Source organism: Arvicola amphibius, chromosome 15, assembly GCF_903992535.2.
Source record: "Arvicola amphibius chromosome 15, mArvAmp1.2, whole genome shotgun sequence".
Classification (NCBI taxonomy): Eukaryota; Metazoa; Chordata; class Mammalia; order Rodentia; family Cricetidae; genus Arvicola; species Arvicola amphibius.
Genome location: NC_052061.1, coordinates 16087063 through 16107811, shown reverse-complemented (window position 1 = coordinate 16107811; position 20749 = coordinate 16087063). Strand labels below are relative to the sequence as shown.

Sequence of the window (20749 nt, the reverse complement as noted above, 5' to 3'; positions counted from 1 at the left end):
TCCTTCCTTCATTTCCACCCAACTAGGCAGATGCTGCTGCAGCCACTATTATGACAGCAGTGTCCGCACACAGCAGGATGGGGGCTTTGAGATACCAGATCAAGATTGGCCCTGGCCTGGGTGGCCTCCTGTATGAGCTGTCGGGGACCACACAGGAGGGTTGAAAGAGGGTCAGGCTGCTGGAGCCACAGACCCAACACTCGAGTTGGGCAGAAAGGACATCCAGGCTGCATGCCGTAGGCTGGGGTCAGCCACTCATGATGACCCAGCTAGTAGGGGTGCTTGTGAAACAGCCATCAAAAACACCCTTATCCAGACAGTGCTGAGCACACCCCCAGTAGAGACAAGGTGTGGTCCAGTCCAACCTGGGCTACAAAGAGAAATTCCTGTGTTTGGGTGTGTGGTTTTGCTTTGTGTTTTGTTGGTTTTTTTAAGATGGGGTTTCTCTATCCTTGGCTGCCCTGGAATTCACTAGGTAGAACTAGGGGAACTCAGACTCACAGCTCTGCCTCCCAAGTGCTGAGATTAAGGTCTGAGGTTTATTTTTAATTAAGCTTTTGCATTACAAGTATGTTGTCCCACTGAGGTCGGAAGGGGCCTCTGTAATGAGGTAGAGGCAGACATGAAGCCATCTGGGAACCAAACTCTGGTATGAACTCTTAAACCATTCAGCAATCTCTTCAGTCCTTAAGGATAAAAAGTTCTTCGTTGTACTTGCTTTTGTTTTGTTTGTTTTTGTTTTTCGAGACAGGGTTTCTCTGTGTAACAGCCCTAGCTGTCCTTGGAACTTGCTCTTTTAGACCAGGCTGGCCTCGAACTCACAGACATCTGCTTTCCTCTTGCACCACCATCGCCTGGCTTGTACTTTTAAAGAAATGGGGCTAAAAGTGGTCCAAGGAAGATTAAGCGTCTCAGTGATTAAGCGCTAGGTGTCTGTGAACCGAAGCTCGGCAAAGCTGAGACTGCCGAATTATCGCTTCAGTAACCGATGAACAGTTCTGGGCAAAAATAAGACCACCAAGCACCCTCGCGCATTTCGCTGCGACACCGGAAGAAGCTAATCGCTGGGCAGCCTGGGCTGTGTGCGTGCATGCGCAAGTGCCTGCAACAGGACGTGGCTCCGCCCCGCAGCCTGTGCGAGCTGCAGTGTGGCCCAATGCGCCAGGCACCATGCGTCTGGAAGCAATTCGCTACTCGCCCGGGTCGCTGCAGATCCTCGACCAGCTGCAGCTGCCTGAGCACTGCCGCTACGAGGCACTGGGTTCGGTGCAGCAGGCCAGGGATGCCATCCGCGCCATGAAGGTGCGCGGCGCCCCCGCCATCGCGCTGGTGGGCTGCCTCAGCCTGGCGGTGGAGTTGCGGGCTGGCGCCGGCGGTCCCGGACTTGCAGCTCTGGTGGCCTTCGTGCAAGATCAGCTGCGCCTCCTCGTCGCCGCCAGGCCCACTGCTGTCAACATGGCCCGTGCCGCCCGCGATCTGGCTCGCGTGGCAGCTCGGGAGGCGGAGCGGGAAGGCGCCACCGAGGAGACGGTACGGGAAAGGTACGGGATCCTGGACCCGGCAAACAGAAGCTACTGACTCCCTTTTCCCCTTCTACATATACCAGGAAGCAGGCGTGTGCCGTGTCTAGGGCCCACTGGTAGGACTGAAGTCCATCCCTGCGCCGTGTTCTCCAGGTCCTTGAACTCAGCCCCTTAGCAGCTCCACGCCAGCTTTATGACACCCGTCCCGTTAGGTTTTACCATGAGGTCTTTTATGCTCTCTCCTGCTTTCCTCTCCACATTTCTCTTTCCCTTCCCACTTCCGGTCAAGCCACTTCGTTCTCAGTGTTCTGTTGAACCTGTCAGGTTCCTGTTCCCTCCTCTCCCCTTCTGTAATAACACCTTATCCCTAACTCTGCCTTCAAGTCCTTCATTTTACCAGGTTAATCGACTGCCTCTCGCACCCTAATGTCATCACCGCAGAGGCAGGGGGTTTGTTGTGTTTTCTACTGTGCCCCACCCCCAGCATCTGGCTCCCATACACGGGTTTAGTGAGTAGAGTGGCAGGTGTATCCCCAGAGAAGGTCCCACAACTTTGAGGGGTAAAGAGCAGCTATCCAAGTCCTTTCCAACAGTGCTGAGAGCCCCTATTGTCCCCAGAGTCATCCGCTTCGCCGAGGATATGTTGGAGAAGGACCTCAGAGATAATCGGAACATCGGGGACTTGGGAGCCCGCCACCTCCTGGAGCACACCAACCCCAGGGGTGGCAAGGTGACCGTGCTGACCCACTGTAACACTGGCGCTCTGGCTACCGCTGGCTACGGTACAGCCCTAGGTGAGACGGCACCGTCGATTGTTGGAGCATGGGAGGGTCTTCTTGGGGTGCAGGGCAAAGCACCTTGAGCTTGGGGTGTTGTTCAATGGCAAGAGTACCTGCTTAGCTGGGGCTGGGTCAGCAGTTAAGAGTTGGACTACTGAGCAGGGTGGTGGTGGCAGCGCAGGCACCGTGGAGGCAGAGACAGAGACGGGCGGATTTCTGTGAGTTCAAGGCCAGCCTGGTTTATACAGTAAATTCCAGGACAGGCTCCAAAGCTACAGAGAAACCCTGTACTCAAATTACTTCAGCCACAGAAATGTGGATTTTGGTTTGGTTTTTTTCAAATACTGTTTTTGTGTGTATGTGTACCACACATGTGTCTGGTGACCAGGGAAGACAAAAGATAGCGTTGGATCCTCTGAAGCTGGAGTTAAAGGTGGTTGTGGATGTTAGGAACCAAGTCAGGCCCTCTGTGAGAACAGCAAATGCTCTTAACCACTGAGCCATCTCCAGCCCAGGATATTAGTTTGTTGTTATTGTTTTCCCTACCCCTGTAGATTAGTTTCTGTACACAGACACTGGGAAGCTGTTTGCAGGTGTGGGTTTATCAAGGCGTTCAACCAATGGCATTAGGATGCTATCCCTTATTTTGCCCGTGGATTGAAGTAGTTCTGCTGTCAGAGACTGGAAACTTCCCTGGGTCACCTGCCTGACTTCGGCCACATGCCTGGAGAAGGGGCATGGTGTTGACTTCCAGAGGACTGGGAACATAGAGGCCAGAGAGACATTCCCTGAGTGGGACTGAGAAAGCTGTGACCAGGACAAGGACATAGGGATTTGGGAATCAAGGCAGCAGAGTCGGCCGGGCCCCTGGCTGTCCAGGAAGCCCTCCTGTCTTGGGAACCCAGGTCTTCAGAACAAGGCTCGTGTGTTCCGTTCACTGATTCTGCTGGCATTCACCAGGGAACTACTAACTTCCAGCGAGTGGAAACACAGCTGTGAACTGTGGAAGAGATGCCAGGCATCTGCAGCCTGGAGTACAGAGGGATAACAACGGACTTAGAGGTATAGGTCAGTTGTGGGGCACTGCTGAGAATCCACCATTAAGGAGCTGGGTGTGTGGCTCAGCTGTAAGCACCTGCTGCCCAGATGCAATGCCATGCATTCCATCCATCCCCAACACCGCAGAACAAACAAAAAATAAATTATTAGAAGGTACTAAAGCCCCTCAGCAGGCTGGGACAAGATCATATTTGAAGGGTTAATCAGAGTCACATAGCAAGACCCTGACTCAACAGTGTTGAGCATCCTAAATGACAAGGACAGGGCAGGGACTAAAGATCAGAGTTGGTGGGGCTGCCTCGTGAGACTGAGGAATCTCGGGGTATCAGAAAGTGGATATAAAGATGATATGAGTCAGGCACAGGGAATAGCTACAGCAAAGGCTGGAGGCTGTATGAGCCTTGGCACTTGCAGCCCAGTCTCAGGGCCACCCTGCTTGTCTTCTGGATGCCCCGCAGGTGTGATCCGCTCCCTACATGAGATGGGCCGATTGGAGCATACCTTCTGCACAGAGACCCGGCCCTACAACCAGGGAGCCCGGCTGACAGCCTTCGAGCTGGTGTATGAGCAGATCCCTGCTACTCTCATCACGGACAGCATGGCCGCCGCTGCCATGGCACACCAGGGTGTATCAGGTCAGTGGGCTGGGCACAGTGGGCCGGCTAGTGCTGTGGGCATCCCAAGCCAGGTATGTGACTTTTCCAACTCTCCCCCACTCCCCCAGCTGTGGTAGTGGGAGCTGACCGTGTCGTTGCCAATGGAGACACAGCCAACAAAATAGGCACCTACCAGCTGGCCATTGTCGCCAAGCACCACAGTATCCCCTTCTACGTGGCTGCCCCCAGCTCATCCTGTGACCTCCATCTGGAGACTGGCAAGGAGATTGTCATAGAGGAGCGCCCTAGCCAGGAGCTGACTGACCTGAATGGAATCAGGATTGCAGCACAGGGTAAGGTGTGGGTGTGGCACGTGGTATTGTGGGCTTCAGTGGCAGGAGCAGCTTTGCTCATTCGAGCTCCTCAGCGGGATTCTGGTGGTGGAGGTTAAATTCGAAGTCAGACTTTGTAAATAGTGCTTGGTGGCTGGAAATGGGGCTCAGTAGGTAGAGTGTTGGGGTGGGGACTTAAGTTTGGTGCCCAGAACAACTCTTTAAAAAGACAACTGTGGTGGCACAGGTGGTTTTTGTTTGTTTGTTTGTTTGTTTTTGTTTTTGTTTATTTATTTATTTATTGAGACAGGGTTTCTGAGTCGATAACCTTGACTCTTCTGAAACTTGCTTTGTAGACCAGGATAACCTTGAACTCACAGCGATCCGTCTGCCTATGCCTCTGCCTCCCAAATCCTGGGATTAAAGGCACTCTCCACCAACACCCAGCATGGCGCAGGTTAGTTGGTTGGTTGGTTGGTTGGTTGGTTGGTTGGTTGGTTGGTTGGTTGGTTTTTCGAGACAGGGTTTGTCTGTGTATCTTTGGCTGTCCTGGAACTCACTCTGTAGACCAGGCTGGCCTCAAACTCACAGAGATCCACCTACCTCTGCCTCTGGTTGCTGGGATTAAAAGCATGTGCAACCACTCCCAGTTTATGGCACAGGTTTATAATCCCAGTGCTGGGGAGAAAGAAGGCAGATCCCTGAAGCTTCTGGCCAGCCGAGTTTAATCAGCCAGTCCCAGGTTCAGTGAGAGACCCTGTCTCAAACAGTAAACTGGATGGTTCCTGAGGAACCAGAGCTGAGGTTGGCTGCTAACCTCTATAGGCAAGAGCACATGCGCACACATACGAACAGTGCTGGAGTGGTGGTGTAACCCTGGAAGCCCAGCATTCTGGAAGCCCAGGCAAGAGAGCCGCACAGGCTCAAGACAAGGCAGTATAAGTGAATTTCAGGCTAGTGTGTTGTGCAAAGTGAGGACCTGTCTGAAACACCAAAAACAATCAGAAAAGCATAAAACCAGCAAGTCTCTGCATGAACAAACATCTACATAGACAGCCAGGGATGATGGGACATAGCAGGGCTTCCAGCATTGGACTGAGGCAGGAGGGCTGCTGAGAGTTCAGGATTATCCAGGGCTACATAGTGAGACCCCATCTCAAAAATCAGAAAGAGCCAGGTAGTGGTGGCACATACCTTTGATCCCAGCACTGGAGAGGCAGAGGCAGGTGAATTTCTGAGTTTGAGGCCAGCCTGATGTACAGAGCGAGTTCCAGGACAGGCTCCAAAGCTAAAGGGACCAAGGATGTGACTAAGACATGGGACACTTGCCAGAATGCACAAGGCCTGAGATTCTAATATACACCAAAAACTTCTTACATTAAAAATAATCAAAATGCATTGTATACACATAAGAAAGTCTTAAAGAATAAACAAGATATTTTCAAGTCATTTGCTGATCTCGGTGGTACACATCTGATGAACCTAGGAGGTAGAGGCAGGAAGACGAGGACTTCAAAACCAGCCTCGGCTACATAGAAAATTTGAGGCCAGCCCAAGCTACGTGTATGACCCTGTGTTAGACAAGTAATTACATATTTTTTAAATTGACTTTTAAAACATCTATGCTCAGAAACCCAAAAAACAGATTCTGAAGTTCTTAAAATCTTTGGCGCCTGCAAGATTGGGGACCATAAGGCTGCTCCTTCTTGAACAGCAGGAACTGTGGCTGTGTTACTAGCTTCAGTACGTGCACTGTTTTGAACTACGTGTGAACGCAGTGGTGGCGCACACCTTTAATCCCAGCACTCGGGAGACAGAGGCAGGCAGACCTCTGTGAGTTCAAGGCCAGCCTGGTCTACAGAGAGAGTCCCAGGCTCCAAAGCTGCAGAGGAAACCCTGTCTCAAAAAAGAATTGCTGTGGTGAGGACAGGTGACAGCAGCCAGGGTGTCCTCAGGGCCAGCCGTGCCTTACGTGCCCTCCCTCTCTCCCTGCAGGAATCCGGGTTTGGAATCCTGCCTTTGATGTCACCCCCCATGAACTCATCACTGGTGGCATCATCACTGAGCTGGGTGTCTTTGCCCCTGAGGAGCTCCAAGCAGCCCTAAGTGCCTCCATCTTCTCAGAGGGACAGACGCTAGATAGTCCCCAGATGTGACTCCCCGACCTTCCCTGGTTCCTCTGATTTTGTAATAAAGTTTTCAAATGGCTACCCCAAAGCTCATCCTCACCCATACCCCTCCTCCAGCTGCTAGAGCAGACTGGATTTACGCAGCTCTGCAGAGTCCCAGCATCCACAACAAAGCTGCCCACGATCACATTCCAGCTCCATCCTTTGTATGACCGATGCCAAGGCAGGTGTCAGGGAGGTACACCTGTAATCCCAGCTCCTGGGAAGCTGAGGCTGGAGGATTTCTTTGTGTTTTAGGCTACTCTGGGCTACGGATTGAAAAACAAAACAGAAAACCAATGTAGGGATAATCAGAATGATTTTAGCTGTCTTTGAACTATTTGTTTTCATTTTTTTTTTAAGACAAGATTTTTATAAGTCACCTTGGATGTCCTGGAACTTGTGGACCAGGCTGGCCTTGAATTCACAAAAATCCTGCCTGCCTTTGCCTCCTGAGTCCTGGGGTTAAAGGCGTGCACCACTACCACCTGGCCATTTATTTTATGTGTAAGTGCTTTACTTGCAGGTGCCTGGTTCCCTCTGAGGCCAGAAAAAAAGACACTGGATCCTCTGGGCCTGGAGTTATTGATGGTTGTGAGCTGCCATGTGGGTGCCGGGAACAGAACCCAGGTCCTCTCTGCAAGAGCAACAAGTGCTCTAAAAGAGGACACCAAAGTTTAGTAATCAAGATAAATGTCTTTTTAAGACAGCATCTCTGTATATCCCTGGCTGGCCTAGAACTCACAAAGATCCTCCTGCCTCTGCCTCCTGAACAAAGGGTCAAGCGTGTGAGCCACTACAACCTGCTTTGCTTTAATCTTTTGAGAGTATCTGAACTTGGAACTCCACACTTAGGTGAGGCTACAGGGACTCTCCTGTCTTCAGCCCCCTCAGCACTAGGATCGAGGTATGTGCGCGGTCACTCATTGAGGATGGAACACAGGTCCTCACGCATGAACAGTAAGCAGTTTACCTGCTGAGTAATAATCCCAACCACCACACATATTTTAAATCTTTTAATATCGAAAAGAAGCTGGGTGGTGGTGGCGCAGGCCTTTAATCCCAGCACTCAGGAGGCAGAGGCAGGTAGATTTCTTGAGAGTTCGGGACCAGCCTGGTCCACAAAAACTAGTTCCAGGATAGGCTCCAAAGCTACAGAGAAACCCAGTCTTGAAAAAAACAAACAAAAACCCAAACATATCTAATTATTGAAAAGAACATAGCTGATGCTGTGATTGTGACAGCTTTTATGCTGCAAGTGTGAGACTAAGAGCCATCCCAGCACAACTGCAAAATTAATGTATCATGATAACCTAAGGGTTTAGTGACCTGTTTATTTATTATGTGTGTGAATGTGGTTAAAAAAAATATGAAGGAGTCAGTTCTCTGACTGATTAAGCGAATCACCACCACCCCGGTTTCAACCGAAGTTATGTGACCAGGCGGCAAGCACCTTCACCCCCAGGGCCATCTCCCCAATGACTACAGAAATTTTTTGACACTGCCTTATTTCCACCTTGCTTGCCTCACCCCAAGCCTAATTTGAACTTTTATGTATAAGAAGCACAAACCATCGTATTTTATAATACACAAGTGTCCTGACTCCTGAAAATGGTAACATAATTTTCCTTTGAATTTTTGGACAGCCGTTCCTCTAAGAGGGCCGCTCTGGGTCCACTGAGGCCTTAAGGTCCCCACTGTAGCCAGTGACGTCATGCGAGTTCCGGCTCTCCTGCACGTCGCCCCGCCTCTTCCGGCTCGTGGTACAACATGGCGCAGGGACAGCGCAAGTTCCAGGCGCAGAAACCTAAAAGCAAGGCGGCGGCTGCGGAGCGGAGCCGAGGGCCTAGGAAAGGCGGTGAGGAACCGGGTGGGGAGGAGGGCGCCAGGGCGGCGGAGCTCAGGGAGGGCGGCCACGGCTCACTGGCTAGTGTCACTCTGCAGGTCGAGTCATCGCTCCCAAGAAGGCGCGAGTCGTGCAGCAGCAAAAGCTGAAGAAGGTGAGTGGAGCGCAATGGTGGTGACCCGGGATGGGAGCGGGCGGAGGGGACTCCCGGTTCCGAGTCTGTGTCCTCCCTTGTTCGGTGGATCCAGACCCGCACTTAGCTTCTGAGGGGCTCAGATGTGTGTTAAGGACTGTCAGCCGGTAGCCTCGGGTTTTGTGTTATTTATTTTTTTATGTGTATTAGTGTTTTACCTGTGTGTGCGTGCATCAAGTGTGTGCCTGGTATCCGAAAAGATCAGAAGAGGATGTCCAGTCCTCCAGAACTAGAGTTAGTGACGATTTTGAGCCGTCACGTGTGTTCTGGTAACTGAAGGTTGGTCTTAGGGATCACAAGTGCTGTAGGTGGGCGTGGTACCCACGCCTTTGATCCTAACACGCTCTGGCAGATCCGGGCTGATCTCTGAATTCAAGGCCAGCCTAGTCCATGTGTTTTAATTATCTGTGGGTGGGTGGGTGGGTGTGTGCCCATGCCCATAGAGGGAGGCCAGAAGTACTGGCTGCTTTTCCACCGGATCTCAATTCAGTTTCTAACACCCACATGGCAGCTCACAACCGCCTGTAACTCCAGTTCCAGGGGATCTCCAATGCCGTCTTCTACAGGCACTGTATGTATGTGGTACACAGATTTTATACATGTAAGCAGAATCACTCATACATATAAATAAGAAATTAATTAGGAAAATTAGAGGCTCTAATGCAGCTTAATCTTGAGTAGATCATTCTATCTGCCCAGATATCTCCTAGGAAGGTTACCCAGAAGCCTACTCTGCTCTGTGAGGTACCCACTCTCAGGTCCTTGAGTTTCCTCCACAGTCTACCACGGATCACTTTGCCTTTGCTTCCTTGAACTCGGCTCCTATCCAGTCTAGTCCTTTTAGCATATATCCAGAATCCACCTACTTCTGCCCCATCACCTCTCACCCACCTTCCAGGTTAGACCCTAGTCGACTTTATCCTCTCCTGCTGTAGCTGCTGAGGCCTCTGCCTCCGCCCATAACCCTCCATGGCTGCTTCCTGCTCAGCAAAAGCCCAAGTCCTTCGTCTCCATCCTCATTGCCTTCATCCTTTCTTCTGTCCCTCTGGCCTTACTGGCCCTTTAAAGGATTCTTTGTCCCGCTGCTAGACATGTTCTTTTGACCTGAGCATGGTAGCACACAGGCCTGTAGTGGTAAGTCAGAGCAAGGGAAGCTTGAATCTGAAGCCGTTCTCAAAGAACAAAAGGAAGGGAGTGTGTGTGTGTGTGTGTGTGTGTGTGTTTTCAAGCTGGGGAGAATGAGGGCTTGCTCTGTGTCCCCCACAGAGCCTGGAAGTGGGGATCCGGAAGAAGATTGAACATGACGTGGTAATGAAGGCCAACTCCAGCCTGCCTAAGAAGCTCACACTGCTGAAGGGTGCATCGAAGAAGACAGGGGCCACCACCTCCAACAAGACACCATCCTAAAGCCACTGGGACTTTGCACGTGACCCCACAGTCTGGCCGGACCTGAAGAGGACCCTGTTCCAGTTCTGATGGCACCTGGGACAGCAATGGGCAGGTGATGATAAAGCTGGAAGCTTCCTGGTACTGAAGAGGCACTCGACTTCCTGTGGGTGACACGTTGTAATGAACCTGGCTCTGTTGTCCTGCCAGCTCTCAAACAATTCACCTAGCCATTTGGAGGCTAGGTGAGCCTCACTGGTCTCCACAAGAAACTTCTCCCACCCATGTAGTGAGTGCCCTTGACAGCCACAGACCCAAGAACAAGCAGTGACATCTATACCTGTAGCTGGCAACTGAGAATTGTCTCTTCCCCAGGTCACTCCAGTCACCTAGTGATGTGCCACCCCATCCTATCACACTAGTGATCCAGAGCCACTTGGGGGTGTTCCAGTGTTACCCAATAAAGCTGTGCTCACAGAGGCCATGTGCCATTCTTGTGTTTTCTGCACGTCTTGGGCTTGCTACCTACTGACACTCTGGAAGCGGGACCTGGTCAGCTCAGCCACCCTTCTCTATAGCACAGCTCTGCTTCTGTCCAGTGAGGGGCTCACACCCCTGGCAGTCCCTCCGACCTGTTGGACCAGATATTGAAATGTTCTATGCAGGATGCTGGACGTGGTGCCATGTCCCTTGGTGTGGCCCTGGGACAAGCAATGAGTACGCTGGTGGCCTATTCCTTTATGCCCAGCCAGTTCGCCTACTGAGGAAGCAGAAAAGTGTGGGTTCACTAGTGACTGCCCCAAGCCCTGACTGGGTGAATTTGTTCCCAGACAGTTGGAATTTAATGTTAAGACTGTCTAATGCTCTCGTGTCGGCTCCTGGCTCACCGTGGCTGCTAGGGATCAGATCCACTTCTGTGTGCTTAGCAAGCTGTCTAAGCTCCCAATGCACTTGCAAGGCAGAGGAAGAACCTGCTGGACTTTAGTCCTGCCAGGACACAGATGCTCTGCTCTGAGCATAGAGGGCTCCTTTAGAGGCTGTGGCTTACTTCAAGGCTGGACCTTGAAGGGCTTGTTAGTGCCTCTGGCTTGTGGTGAAGCACCTCACCACGTCTACCTTTTCCAGAGAAATGGGTCCATCCCATTGTGGATACAGACCCAGAACCATGAGCTCATCATTGGCCTTCCCTGGGTTTAGTTTGGTTTTCTGAGACAGGGTCTCCCTGGGTAGCCCTAGCTGGCTTAGAACTCACTGTGTAGATGGGGCTGGCCTCAAACTCAGAGCTGTACCAGCGTCTGCCTCCCAGGTTCTGAGATTAAAGGGCAAGGGGAAGTGTTGTTTTGTGTGTGTGTGTGTATGTGTGTGTGTGTGTGTGTGTGTGTGCACATGAGGAGGCCAGAGGCAGCCTGTGCTCTGAAGCTGGAATCAGGCGGCTGTGAGCCACCCTACATGGGTGAAGGAGTGGAAGCTGTTAGCTGCTGGGCTTGTGCTCTGGCCCTGCAGGTGCTTTGTGGTGGGAAGACTTGAGATGTCTGGGTTTAGCGGCATACACCTTTAATCCCACCACTCAGTAGGTAGAGGCAGTCAGCCTTCTGGAGGTGTCCAAGCTGTCTAGGGCTGCATAGACCCTGTCTCAGAAAACAAAAGAAAAACTACTCAGCTGCTGTCATGTAAGCTAATCCAGTAAACATCCCCTCATGTTATATTCTGTTGGTTCCCCCAGAGCACCCTGCAGAGCAAACCTTCCATGGGTGCTTGGACCAGTGTTGATAGGACGCTTTACACTAGCACAGAGACAGAGGCCTGCCTTTGCAGTAATGACTGAGCAAGAGTCTGCTCTGGCCACAGTGGAATATTACTCAGCCATAAAAATGAGACGGCACCAGGCAGTGGTGGCCTTTAATCCCAGCATTTGGGAGGCAGAGGCAGGTAGATCTCTAAACGGAGGCTGCACTTTTCATTTCCCAGCTACCCAGATCCTAATAATCACACAGAAACTATGATTACAACACTGTTTAGCCAATGGCTCAGACATATTTCTAGCTAGCTCTTACATCTTTAACCCATTTCTATTAGTCTATGTATTGCCATGTGGCTATAGCATAACTCATTTTCTACATGCCTTGTTTCCTCAGAGGCTGACTGGTTTTTTGTTTGTTTGTTTGTTTGTTTGTTTTTCGAAGCAGGGTTTCTCTGTGTAGCTTTGGGGTCTGTCCTGGAACTCACTGTGTAGACCAGGCTGACCTCAAACTCACAGAGATCCTCAGAGACTGGCTGGTATCTACCTGACTCTACTTTCTTTCTCCTCTATCTGCTCGGATTTCCTGCCTTGCTGTATTCTGCCCTGCCATAGGCCAAAGCAGTTCTTTATTAACCAATGGTAATAAAACATTCACAGCATACAGAGGGGAATCCCACATCAGATATCTGAGTTCAAGGCCAACCTGGTTTACAGAGCAAAATCCAGGGTAGGTTCTAAAGCTGCACAGAGAAACCCTGTCTCAAAAACAACAACAACAAAAAAAAAAAAAAAAAAAAAAAAAAAAAAGGAATGGGGGTTAGGCTGGAAAATAGCTCAGTGTGTAAAAATTTACCACCAAGTTTGACCACCTGAGTTCAGTTCCCAAAGCCCACGTAGAGAAGAGAAGAGAACCAACTTAAGTTGTCCTCAGACCCACATACCTGCATCATGGCCTACACATGCTCACACACTCACATCATTAATTAGTGCAAATAAAGGTGAATGAAGGCTTGGGAAGATGACGCAGTTTGTTGGTTGAGCGCTTGTTGCTGTAGCAGAGGACCCAGGTCAGCTCCCAGTGCCCACAGCATCACAGCACCTGTAACTCCTGTGCCCTTGCTCCTCCATGGGCACTCCATGCAAATAGTGTGCTCACGTGCATGAAGACATCAGAAATCTTTGCAGTGTACCAAGTGTGCTGGTACATGCCTTTGATTCCAGCACTGGAAGGCAGAGCCGGGTGGATTTCTGTGCATCCAAAGCCATCCAGGGCTACATGGAAAGACCCTGTTTCCCACCCCTCTCTCCCCCACAAAAAAGATGAAATAAAAATGCTGATCCAGGCTACAGCATAGATGAGCCTCAGAAACGCAATGCTGATGCCGGGTATCGTGCTTACACACCCATAAACTCAGCACTCGGGGGAAAGAAGAAAAACCAAGAAAAATTAAGATTAGCCTCCACTAAATAGTTCAAGGCTAACCTGAGCTAATTGAGACTTTGCTAAAAAAAATAAAATAAAATTAAATGGTCTGGTGGTGCATCCCCAGGGCTCAGGAGACAATGGCAAGGAAGTCTCTGAAGTTGCCTTTGTAACAAACTAGACGCAGAAGGAGAAATAAGTACGGTTCTGTGAAAGGGCAGAGGAGGCAGACGGCTGGCTGGGTGAAGAGAGACATGGTGGCAGGTAAACACTGGGTTTTCTCCTGGCCTGAAGGCTCTGAAACTAAACAGGTGAGCATTCTATTATACTGGGAATGTACTGACCATGGCAAAAGTCCTTTATGATAGGTGAACTTACGCTAGGCTCACTAGCTTGATGTCTGACATCAACAGCTCCTCTGGAGTCCCTGTGCAGACTGCAGAACACCTCATCCTCACCTAGAAAGACTGGCAAACCAGGGGCTTGCAGGGTGCCCATGACTATGGAAGACCATAGGCTTACTTAAAATGAGTTAAGAAACGTTTGGGAATGGATAATCAGGACCATCCACATGGTCAAACAAGATCACACTGGCTTTGTGGACTCTGTGGACACAAATTTTTAACACCCCTACCTCCAAAAACTAGCCATGATGGTAGTGGACACCTGTAAACATGCACTTTAGAGGGCTGAGGCAGGAGGATCACCAGCAGTGTGAGGCCTGCCAGCTCAGCCTGGGCTATAGAGTTAAGACTACCTAAACACCAAGAGCTGGGGTATCAGTGGTAGAGAGCTCGCCTGCCTCTGGCAAGGCCCTCGGTTCCATCCCAGCACCACGCACAGGAAAGAAGGAGGAGAGCTGGCCAGCTCCTGGGTTCTCGTGCACCAGGAAGTTCAAACTGAAGAAAGACCCAGACTCATTGGGAGTGGAGCTCCACAGGGGTCAGCCTCTTTCCTCCCCTGTCCCTAAGGGACTGGTCTCTAACCCCAGAGCCACACCCTCGCCCCACTTGGGAATCAGGGCTCTCAGTCACCCATAACCACCTCAGTGGATAGCCTCCTTCCTTTAAGGTGGGGCTCCTTAGCACACTGCGTGCTTCATGCTTCTCAAGCTGCCTAACTTTGTTCTTCTAAAGAAACAACTTGGGGGGGAGCGGGCACTGGAGAGATGGCTCAGAGGTTAAGAGCACTGACTGCTCTTCCAGAGGTCCTGAGTTCAATTCCCAGCAACCACATGGTGGCTCACAACCATCTGTAATGAGATCTGGTGCCCTCTTCTGGCCTGCAGACATGGAGGCTAAACACTGTGTACATAAGCAATAAATAAATCCCGAAAGGAAGGAAGGAAGGAAGGAAGGAAGGAAGGAAGGAAGGAAGGAAGGAAGGAAGGAAGGAAGGAAGAAACAACTGGGACCCGGTGGTGGTGGGAGGCAGAGGCAGGCGGATCTCTGTGAGTTCGAGGCCAGCCTGATCTACAAGAACTAGTTCCAGGACAGGCTCCAAAGCCACAGAGAAACCCTGTTTCAAAAAAAAAAAAAAAGAATTTATGAAAAAGATGGATTCTCCATGTTGTGCTGGACCTTGGATCTTGCTAATGATTCCTTTGGTTCTCTCATCTCCTAACTCCTGAAACCAACTGGCACCTGCTTAGGAAAAAGGTCTTACTACAAGTATGCTATAATGACCTAGTATCTTACAGAGAGAGCAGAAAGCAGGACAACTCCCAGCCCCAGCAACCTGTCCTTCCCACCGCCATTCTCATTCCTGTGTTCTTTCTCAGATTCCTCCTCCGTCTGTGATCAGTCATCCCTGGCCCCTGGCCCTGGCAGGACCATTTGACCACCAATCTTTTGTAGGGCTTTAGAGGGTTCTTTTATCTGAGGCAGAATAGCCTTGGCTGCCTGGAACCCACTACCTCACACAGCTCCACTCTGCCTCCCAAATGCTGAGATGTAAAAGATTCCACTGCTGGGCTATCACCAAAACCTTGTTTGTGTCTGGTTTAGTGTGGGGATGGATCCTAGGGCTTCCCTAAAGAAGCTCTACCAAGAGCTAGCCCTCTTCCTGCCCTGCTTTGTGTGATCCGATGCTGGTTTAGTTCAGGTCTTTCCCATCTAAACCTGTACACAGAGGGTGTAGAAGAGAAGAAATGTGGACGGAGGGTCTCCTCCAAGAGAGAAAGTCTGGTGTTGGGGGCGCTGCGCTGCCCTCTCCAGCCCTACTGCCGCCTTGAGCTTGCAGAGCAGCCCTGAGCTGTGAGCTCCAGCAGGTGGGTGCACTGCTGCCTAGAGAGCCACTGGCCCCAGGAGTCGTTCATCTCCCACATTTCCACACTTCCACACTTGCCCCTTTGAGCTGCTGCCCACCCCACTCGGTGAGCACAGGCACATTCTTAGATGCTTTCATAGAGTGCTCTTTTTAAAAAACAGTTTCTACCGGGCAGTGTGGTGCACACCTTTAATCCACAGCACTTAGGAGTTAGAGGCAGGCAGACCTTTGAGTTCGAGGCCAGTCTGATCTACAGGAGTGAGTTCCAGGATAGCCAGAGCTAAACAAAAACCCTGTCTTGAAAAACCAAAAATAAATAAATAAAAATAAGTTTGAACCTTTTTATGTGTGTGAGTGTTTTGCCTGCATGTATGTCTGTGCACCACCACATGTGTGCCTGGTACCCACTGAAGCCAGAAGAAGGATTTGGATCCCTTGGAACTATGTTATAGATATCTGTCAGCCACCATGTGGGTGTTGGGGACCCATTAGCCTTCTGCAGGCGAACCAAGAAGCCCTGAGAATAGCTGCCCTGTGGCTCTGATGCCAGTCCTCTTCAAACGGACAGAGGCCAGGGACCGGGAATGATGGCACACCTGTCCCTTAGGCCTCCTTGACAGGCTCTTCTCTCCTCACTTCCTCCCCCCGCCCCCCCACCAGGATATCAATAGCCCACACCTCAAATTCTACATGACAATGCTTTGTTCTTGTGTTCTTTTTTTGGCTTTTCAAGACAGGGTTTCTCTGTCTAACAGTCCTGGCTGTCCTGGAACTCGCTTGTAAACCAGGCTGGCCTTGAACTCACTGAGATCCGCCAGTCTCTGCCTCCCAAGTCCTGGGAGTAAAGGTGTGCGCCACCACTACTTGGCTTGTTCTCGTGTTCTAAGACAGTTCTGTGTAGCTCATACTGGCCTCAAACTTGATCTACTCCTACCTTGGCCTCAGGACTGGGATAACAAGCAGGCCCAATCATGTCTGTCAGTCTGTGCCGGGTTCTTCTACCTCCTGACTGTGTGCGAGACTGCCAGCTAGTCTTGTAACCTCTCTGAGCCACCATGGCCCCATCTATTTAAAATGGGGTCCCAGCATCCCACCCTAGTTGGGCAGAGCAAGAGCCTAGAGTACTTGGGGCTCATTAGTGCTGTCATGAACTGTCATTAGAGACTCCTTCTCCGGGGCCAGGTGACCATCAGTGTGATTTCAGACTCAGGTTTTCCCTGTCTGGAATGTCACTTTTCCTGGCAACACTCCCCGTGAGCTCGTGTTCCCAAAAGGAAGCAGAGTCACAAAGTAGAAGTGGCCAGCAGAGCTGCAGGGTTGAGGTGTGAGCACAAGCCAGACTGCCCACGTCAGCTGGCTGCTGCAGGCAGTGCCGACTGAACAGGGACCCTCAGAAAGTCAGGGTGAACATGTCCCCCAAGTTGCAGATCTGTGTCTCCTCCTCACCTGAGCCTGTAGGGCAGCCTACTTCACCTGTGGGCTGGAAGCACTTGGGTTTGGGGTCAGGTGCCTAGATGGTGAACTCACCTCACAGTATAGGCAGAGTAGACATGGCTGGCACTTCCTGAAGCCAGAACCTCTGTGCTCCAGCAGAGGGAGGGCACCAGTGGCTAGAAGAACACCACTACCATCTCCTTTCCTAAAAGTATTGCTTTCAAGAGGGCATGCTCAAAACAAGCGCTGAGAATTCAGGGGACACCCAAACCTTCCTGACTCTCCTCTGACACCCACATTTTACCAAGATCTCTGTGTGACTGTGGGCAGCTTCCTGACCTCGCTGGACCTCACTTCCCTCATCTGTCCTGTGTCCTGAACTCAGATCCAGACTCCAGTCAGCTTTTCTGATCCCCAGCTGTCTCGTTTGTGGTGAAGAGCCCCCTGCTGTTAAGTGGGTCCGTCGCCTCTTCTGGCCCCCATGGTCACTTCGAGGTGCACAGGTATCCATGCAGACAAAACATCCAAACATATAAAACAGAAATAAGTAAAATCGCCAGGCAGTGGTGGTGCATGCCTTTAACCCCAGCACTTGGGAGGCAGAGGCAAGCGGATCTCTGTGAGTTCAAGGCCAGCCTGGTCTACAAGAGTTAGTTCCAGGACAGGCTCCAAAGCTACAGAGAAACCCTGTCTCAAAAAAAAAAAAAAAAAAAAAAAAAAACCATTAAAAAAAGGAAAAAAAAGAAATAAGTAAAATCTCGAAACCCTTTTCTTTTTTTAATATTTATTTATTATACATACAATATTCTGTCTGTGTGTATGTCTGTAGACCAGAAGAGGGCACCAGACCTCATTACAGATGGTTGTGAGCCACCATGTGGTTGCTGGGAATTGAACTCAAGACCTTTGGAAGAGCAGGCAATGCTCTTAACCACTGAGCCATCTCTCCAGCCCCCCCCCCCTTTTCTTAATAATATGAAAGGAGTTCTGGTGAATGACTGGAGAGGCAAAGGCACTTTCAGAGCACAGCTGGAGGCCAGAGTCTGCCTCCCGTAACCCACATAAAGTGAAGGAACTCACCCAATGTCCTCGGTCCTCTTCATATGCTTCCACGCACAATATAATAATAAATGAGCAATTTTTAAAAATAATAACATGAAAGGAAGATGATTATGATGAAAATACTAATATTCTTGGAATAAAAACACCATGATAGGATTGTTGTGTTTTTGTGGTTGTGTGGAATTTGGTTTTATTTTGTGTGTATGGGTGGTTTGCCCGAATGTAAGTTTGTGCGTCATGTGTGTGTCTGGTGCTCCTGAAGACCAGAAGAGAATGTGATGTCACCCAGAGCTGGAGTTCCAGGCAGCTGTGAACTGCCATGTGGTACTGGGAGTTCAGGGGCACGGAAGAGCACTGTGCTCTTAACTGCCACCTCTCCCAGTTCCTCTTGGGTTTTGTTTGGCTTTGAAACAGGATCTCAGTATATATCTCAGGCTGCTCTCAAACTCGTGATGCTGTGCCTGAGTTGTTTTGAGTGCCAGGATGGCAGGCTGGTACCACCGTACCTGACTTTCTAAAAATGCTTTAAAGGTTTTTATTTACTGTGGTAGTAGGGTATGCATGTGCCATGACACACGTCAGAGGACACAGTAGAGGCATGCGTGTTTCACGGCACACATCAGAGGACACAGTAGGGCATGCGTGTTTCACGGCACACATCAGAGGACACAGTAGGGGCATGTGTTTGCCACGACACATGTCAGAGGACACAGTAGGGGCATGCGTGTGCCACAACACACGTCAGAGGACACAGTAGGGGCATGCGTGTGCCACGGCACACATCGGAGGACACAATAGGGGCATGCGTGTGCCACGGCACACATCGGAGGACAACCTGCAGGAATCAGTCCTCTCCTTCCACCATGTGGGTCCCAGGGACTGAACTCAGGGCCTCAGCGTTGGTGGCTACCACCTTTACCCACTAAGCCTGCGGATCTCAACCTGTGGGTCGCAACCCCCTTGGCAACACTCTGTCTCCCAAAATATTTACATTATGATTCATAACAGTAGCAAAATTACAGTTATGAAACAGCAACAAAAATAGCTTTATGGTTGGTGAGGGTTACCACAACATGAGGAACTGTATTAGAGTCGAGGATCAGTAAGGTTGAGAACCATTGAGCTAGCTATCTTATTTTACCCTAAAAGTCTTTTAAATTTTTTTCCTCAGGTTGGGTGTGGTGATGCATGCTTTTAATCAGGCTGCAGAGGAGGGTAGGTCTCTTGAGTTCAAGGCCAGCCTGGTCAACAGAGTGAGTTCCAGGACAGCCAGAGCATTTCTTCATTAGTGACGACGGATCAGCCCGCTGGGAACAGAGCTATCCCTGGGCAAGCTGTCATGGGTTAGTTATATAAGAAAACAGCCTGTGCTGGGTGGTGGTGGCTGTGACGCACGCGTTTAATCCCAGCACTCGGGAGCCAGAGGCAGATGGATCGAGGCCAGCCTGGTCTACAGAGTGGGTTCCGGGACAACCAGGGCTACACAGAAAAACCCCGTTGGGGGGGAGGGTGTGGTTAATGATTGCTAGGACATTACTACCACTGCTGTTGTTATTGAGACAGGGTCCCTCTAAGGATGTAAGATCCCCTGGAGCTGAGATCAGGGCAGTATGAGCAGTATGAGTTGGTTCTGGGAATCGAACCCAAATTTCTGGGTTGGAAGATTAACCACTGTTTTTAACCCCTGAGCCATCTCTCCAGTTCCTCCAATGTGATCTTTACTCCTACCCTATGACCCCACTTGAATCAGCCCTGTTTGAAGGGTTCACAGACCCCCCTAGCGGCTATTGGTTGCCATCATGGGGGTAAGGGGTAGGTCCAGAAGGAAACAATGGACCATTGCCAGACAGTTGGAGGGGAAACAGAGTTCCTAGCCGGCTTCTGGGGTCCAGTTTGGGTTTTTCCTGCTTTCAGGATCAGTCAACTAAATGGAATCACAGCATAAAGTGGCTGGGTCAACAGGTCCAGGATGGAGGAGTGTCTACTGTATGCTGGGCGCTGCTCCGTGTCCCCCCAGGGCATATCGCTCCATGGAGCTCAGAGCCCAGATTACCCCAGCACAAACCTGGCATCCCAGCATTCTGGAGGATGAGGCAGGAGGCTCTCCAATCAGGATGCTAGCCCTGGTTACATAATGAGACCTTGCTGAGAGAAGGGAGAGGAGGGTGGAGTGTGATACTGGACCGGATGAATAAATGATGGTGGAGAGGCCGCGAGGGTAGGAAAACGCAGGGTTCTCTTATGTCATGGGGCAGGGTGGAGAAGACGGTGGCTGGCTTCCCGATTCGAGGTGGGGCATTTGACACGCATTAAGTCGAACTTAACGAAACTGCCGTTCTCATGGGTCGAAATGGTCGCAACGGGCAATTTCAGATCTCGGACGAAGAACGTGTCTTAGCTCGCAGCTCAAGAGGAACCCGTAAGTGACGAGCCCACGGGGCTGCTAGGAAGGCTGTGCCGGCCGCAGCCGGCTCCTAAGACACCCACACTGTAACGGTCGCCCAGAGAGGCTGCGTGAGTTTCTGGGGTCACACAGCGCAGAGAACGTCTGCCGGGGCCCCTCGGCGCCCGGAAGCGACCCTCCGTAAACAAAGCCGTGTGTAGGCGCAGCCCCAGCCTCCAGGCTCGTAGGCCGGCCCATGGGGGCGGGGGAGGAATGTTGTGAATGAACGTGGGGCCGCCCCGAAACTCCTCAAAAGGCCGAGCCGTGGGGTCCCGTCGCTTTGATTGGTTCATCCCGCTCCGTGATGGACAGCGCCTCGCCCTGCGACCTTTCATTGGATGGCACGGGAAAGACGGACATGACTTATATCGAATGAACAGCGGCACCTAGGAGGCGGGTCTGAAGAGACAACCAATGGTGAGGAAGAGGTAGGGCGACGGGGGCGGGGCTTCGGCTGAGGAGGCAGCGGCTGCGGAGACGGCTTCATTGTTGTGAA

The 20749-nt window shown here is 50.9% G+C and overlaps 2 protein-coding genes across 3 annotated transcripts; both read left to right on the top strand.

The window, feature by feature from the left end:
* The first annotated feature begins 1111 nt into the window (after nt 1–1111).
* Mri1 (methylthioribose-1-phosphate isomerase 1) lies at nt 1112–8237 on the top strand. Of its 2 annotated transcripts, none has more exons than XM_038313139.1 (5): nt 1112–1541; nt 2142–2317; nt 3820–3996; nt 4086–4310; nt 8104–8237. In XM_038313139.1, exons 1-5 carry the CDS (start codon nt 1171–1173, stop codon nt 8136–8138), a joined length of 984 nt encoding a protein of 327 aa, XP_038169067.1. In that variant the 5' UTR covers nt 1112–1170; the 3' UTR covers nt 8139–8237. The 2 variants fall into 2 exon arrangements, with proteins under 2 accessions (XP_038169067.1, XP_038169066.1); XM_038313138.2 differs by lacking the exon at nt 8104–8237 and adding an exon at nt 6285–6499.
* Nucleotides 8123–10362, top strand: C15H19orf53 (chromosome 15 C19orf53 homolog). Its single transcript, XM_038313140.1, has 3 exons — nt 8123–8315; nt 8402–8457; nt 9763–10362. Exons 1-3 carry the CDS (start codon nt 8228–8230, stop codon nt 9901–9903), a joined length of 285 nt encoding a protein of 94 aa, XP_038169068.1. The 5' UTR covers nt 8123–8227; the 3' UTR covers nt 9904–10362.
* The last annotated feature ends 10387 nt before the right edge of the window (nt 10363–20749 follow it).

Excerpts from the sequence above, each read along its gene's own strand:
- C15H19orf53 (XM_038313140.1), top strand. The coding sequence starts at position 8,228 with ATGGCGCAGGGACAGCGCAAGTTCCAGGCGCAGAAACCTAAAAGCAAG. Across the intron at positions 8,316-8,401 it reads CCGAGGGCCTAGGAAAGGCG|GTCGAGTCATCGCTCCCAAG; the intron begins GTGAGGAACCGG and ends GTCACTCTGCAG. Across the intron at positions 8,458-9,762 it reads AGCAGCAAAAGCTGAAGAAG|AGCCTGGAAGTGGGGATCCG; the intron begins GTGAGTGGAGCG and ends TGTCCCCCACAG.
- Mri1 (XM_038313138.2), top strand. The coding sequence starts at position 1,171 with ATGCGTCTGGAAGCAATTCGCTACTCGCCCGGGTCGCTGCAGATCCTC. Across the intron at positions 1,542-2,141 it reads GAGGAGACGGTACGGGAAAG|AGTCATCCGCTTCGCCGAGG; the intron begins GTACGGGATCCT and ends TATTGTCCCCAG. Across the intron at positions 2,318-3,819 it reads TGGCTACGGTACAGCCCTAG|GTGTGATCCGCTCCCTACAT; the intron begins GTGAGACGGCAC and ends GATGCCCCGCAG.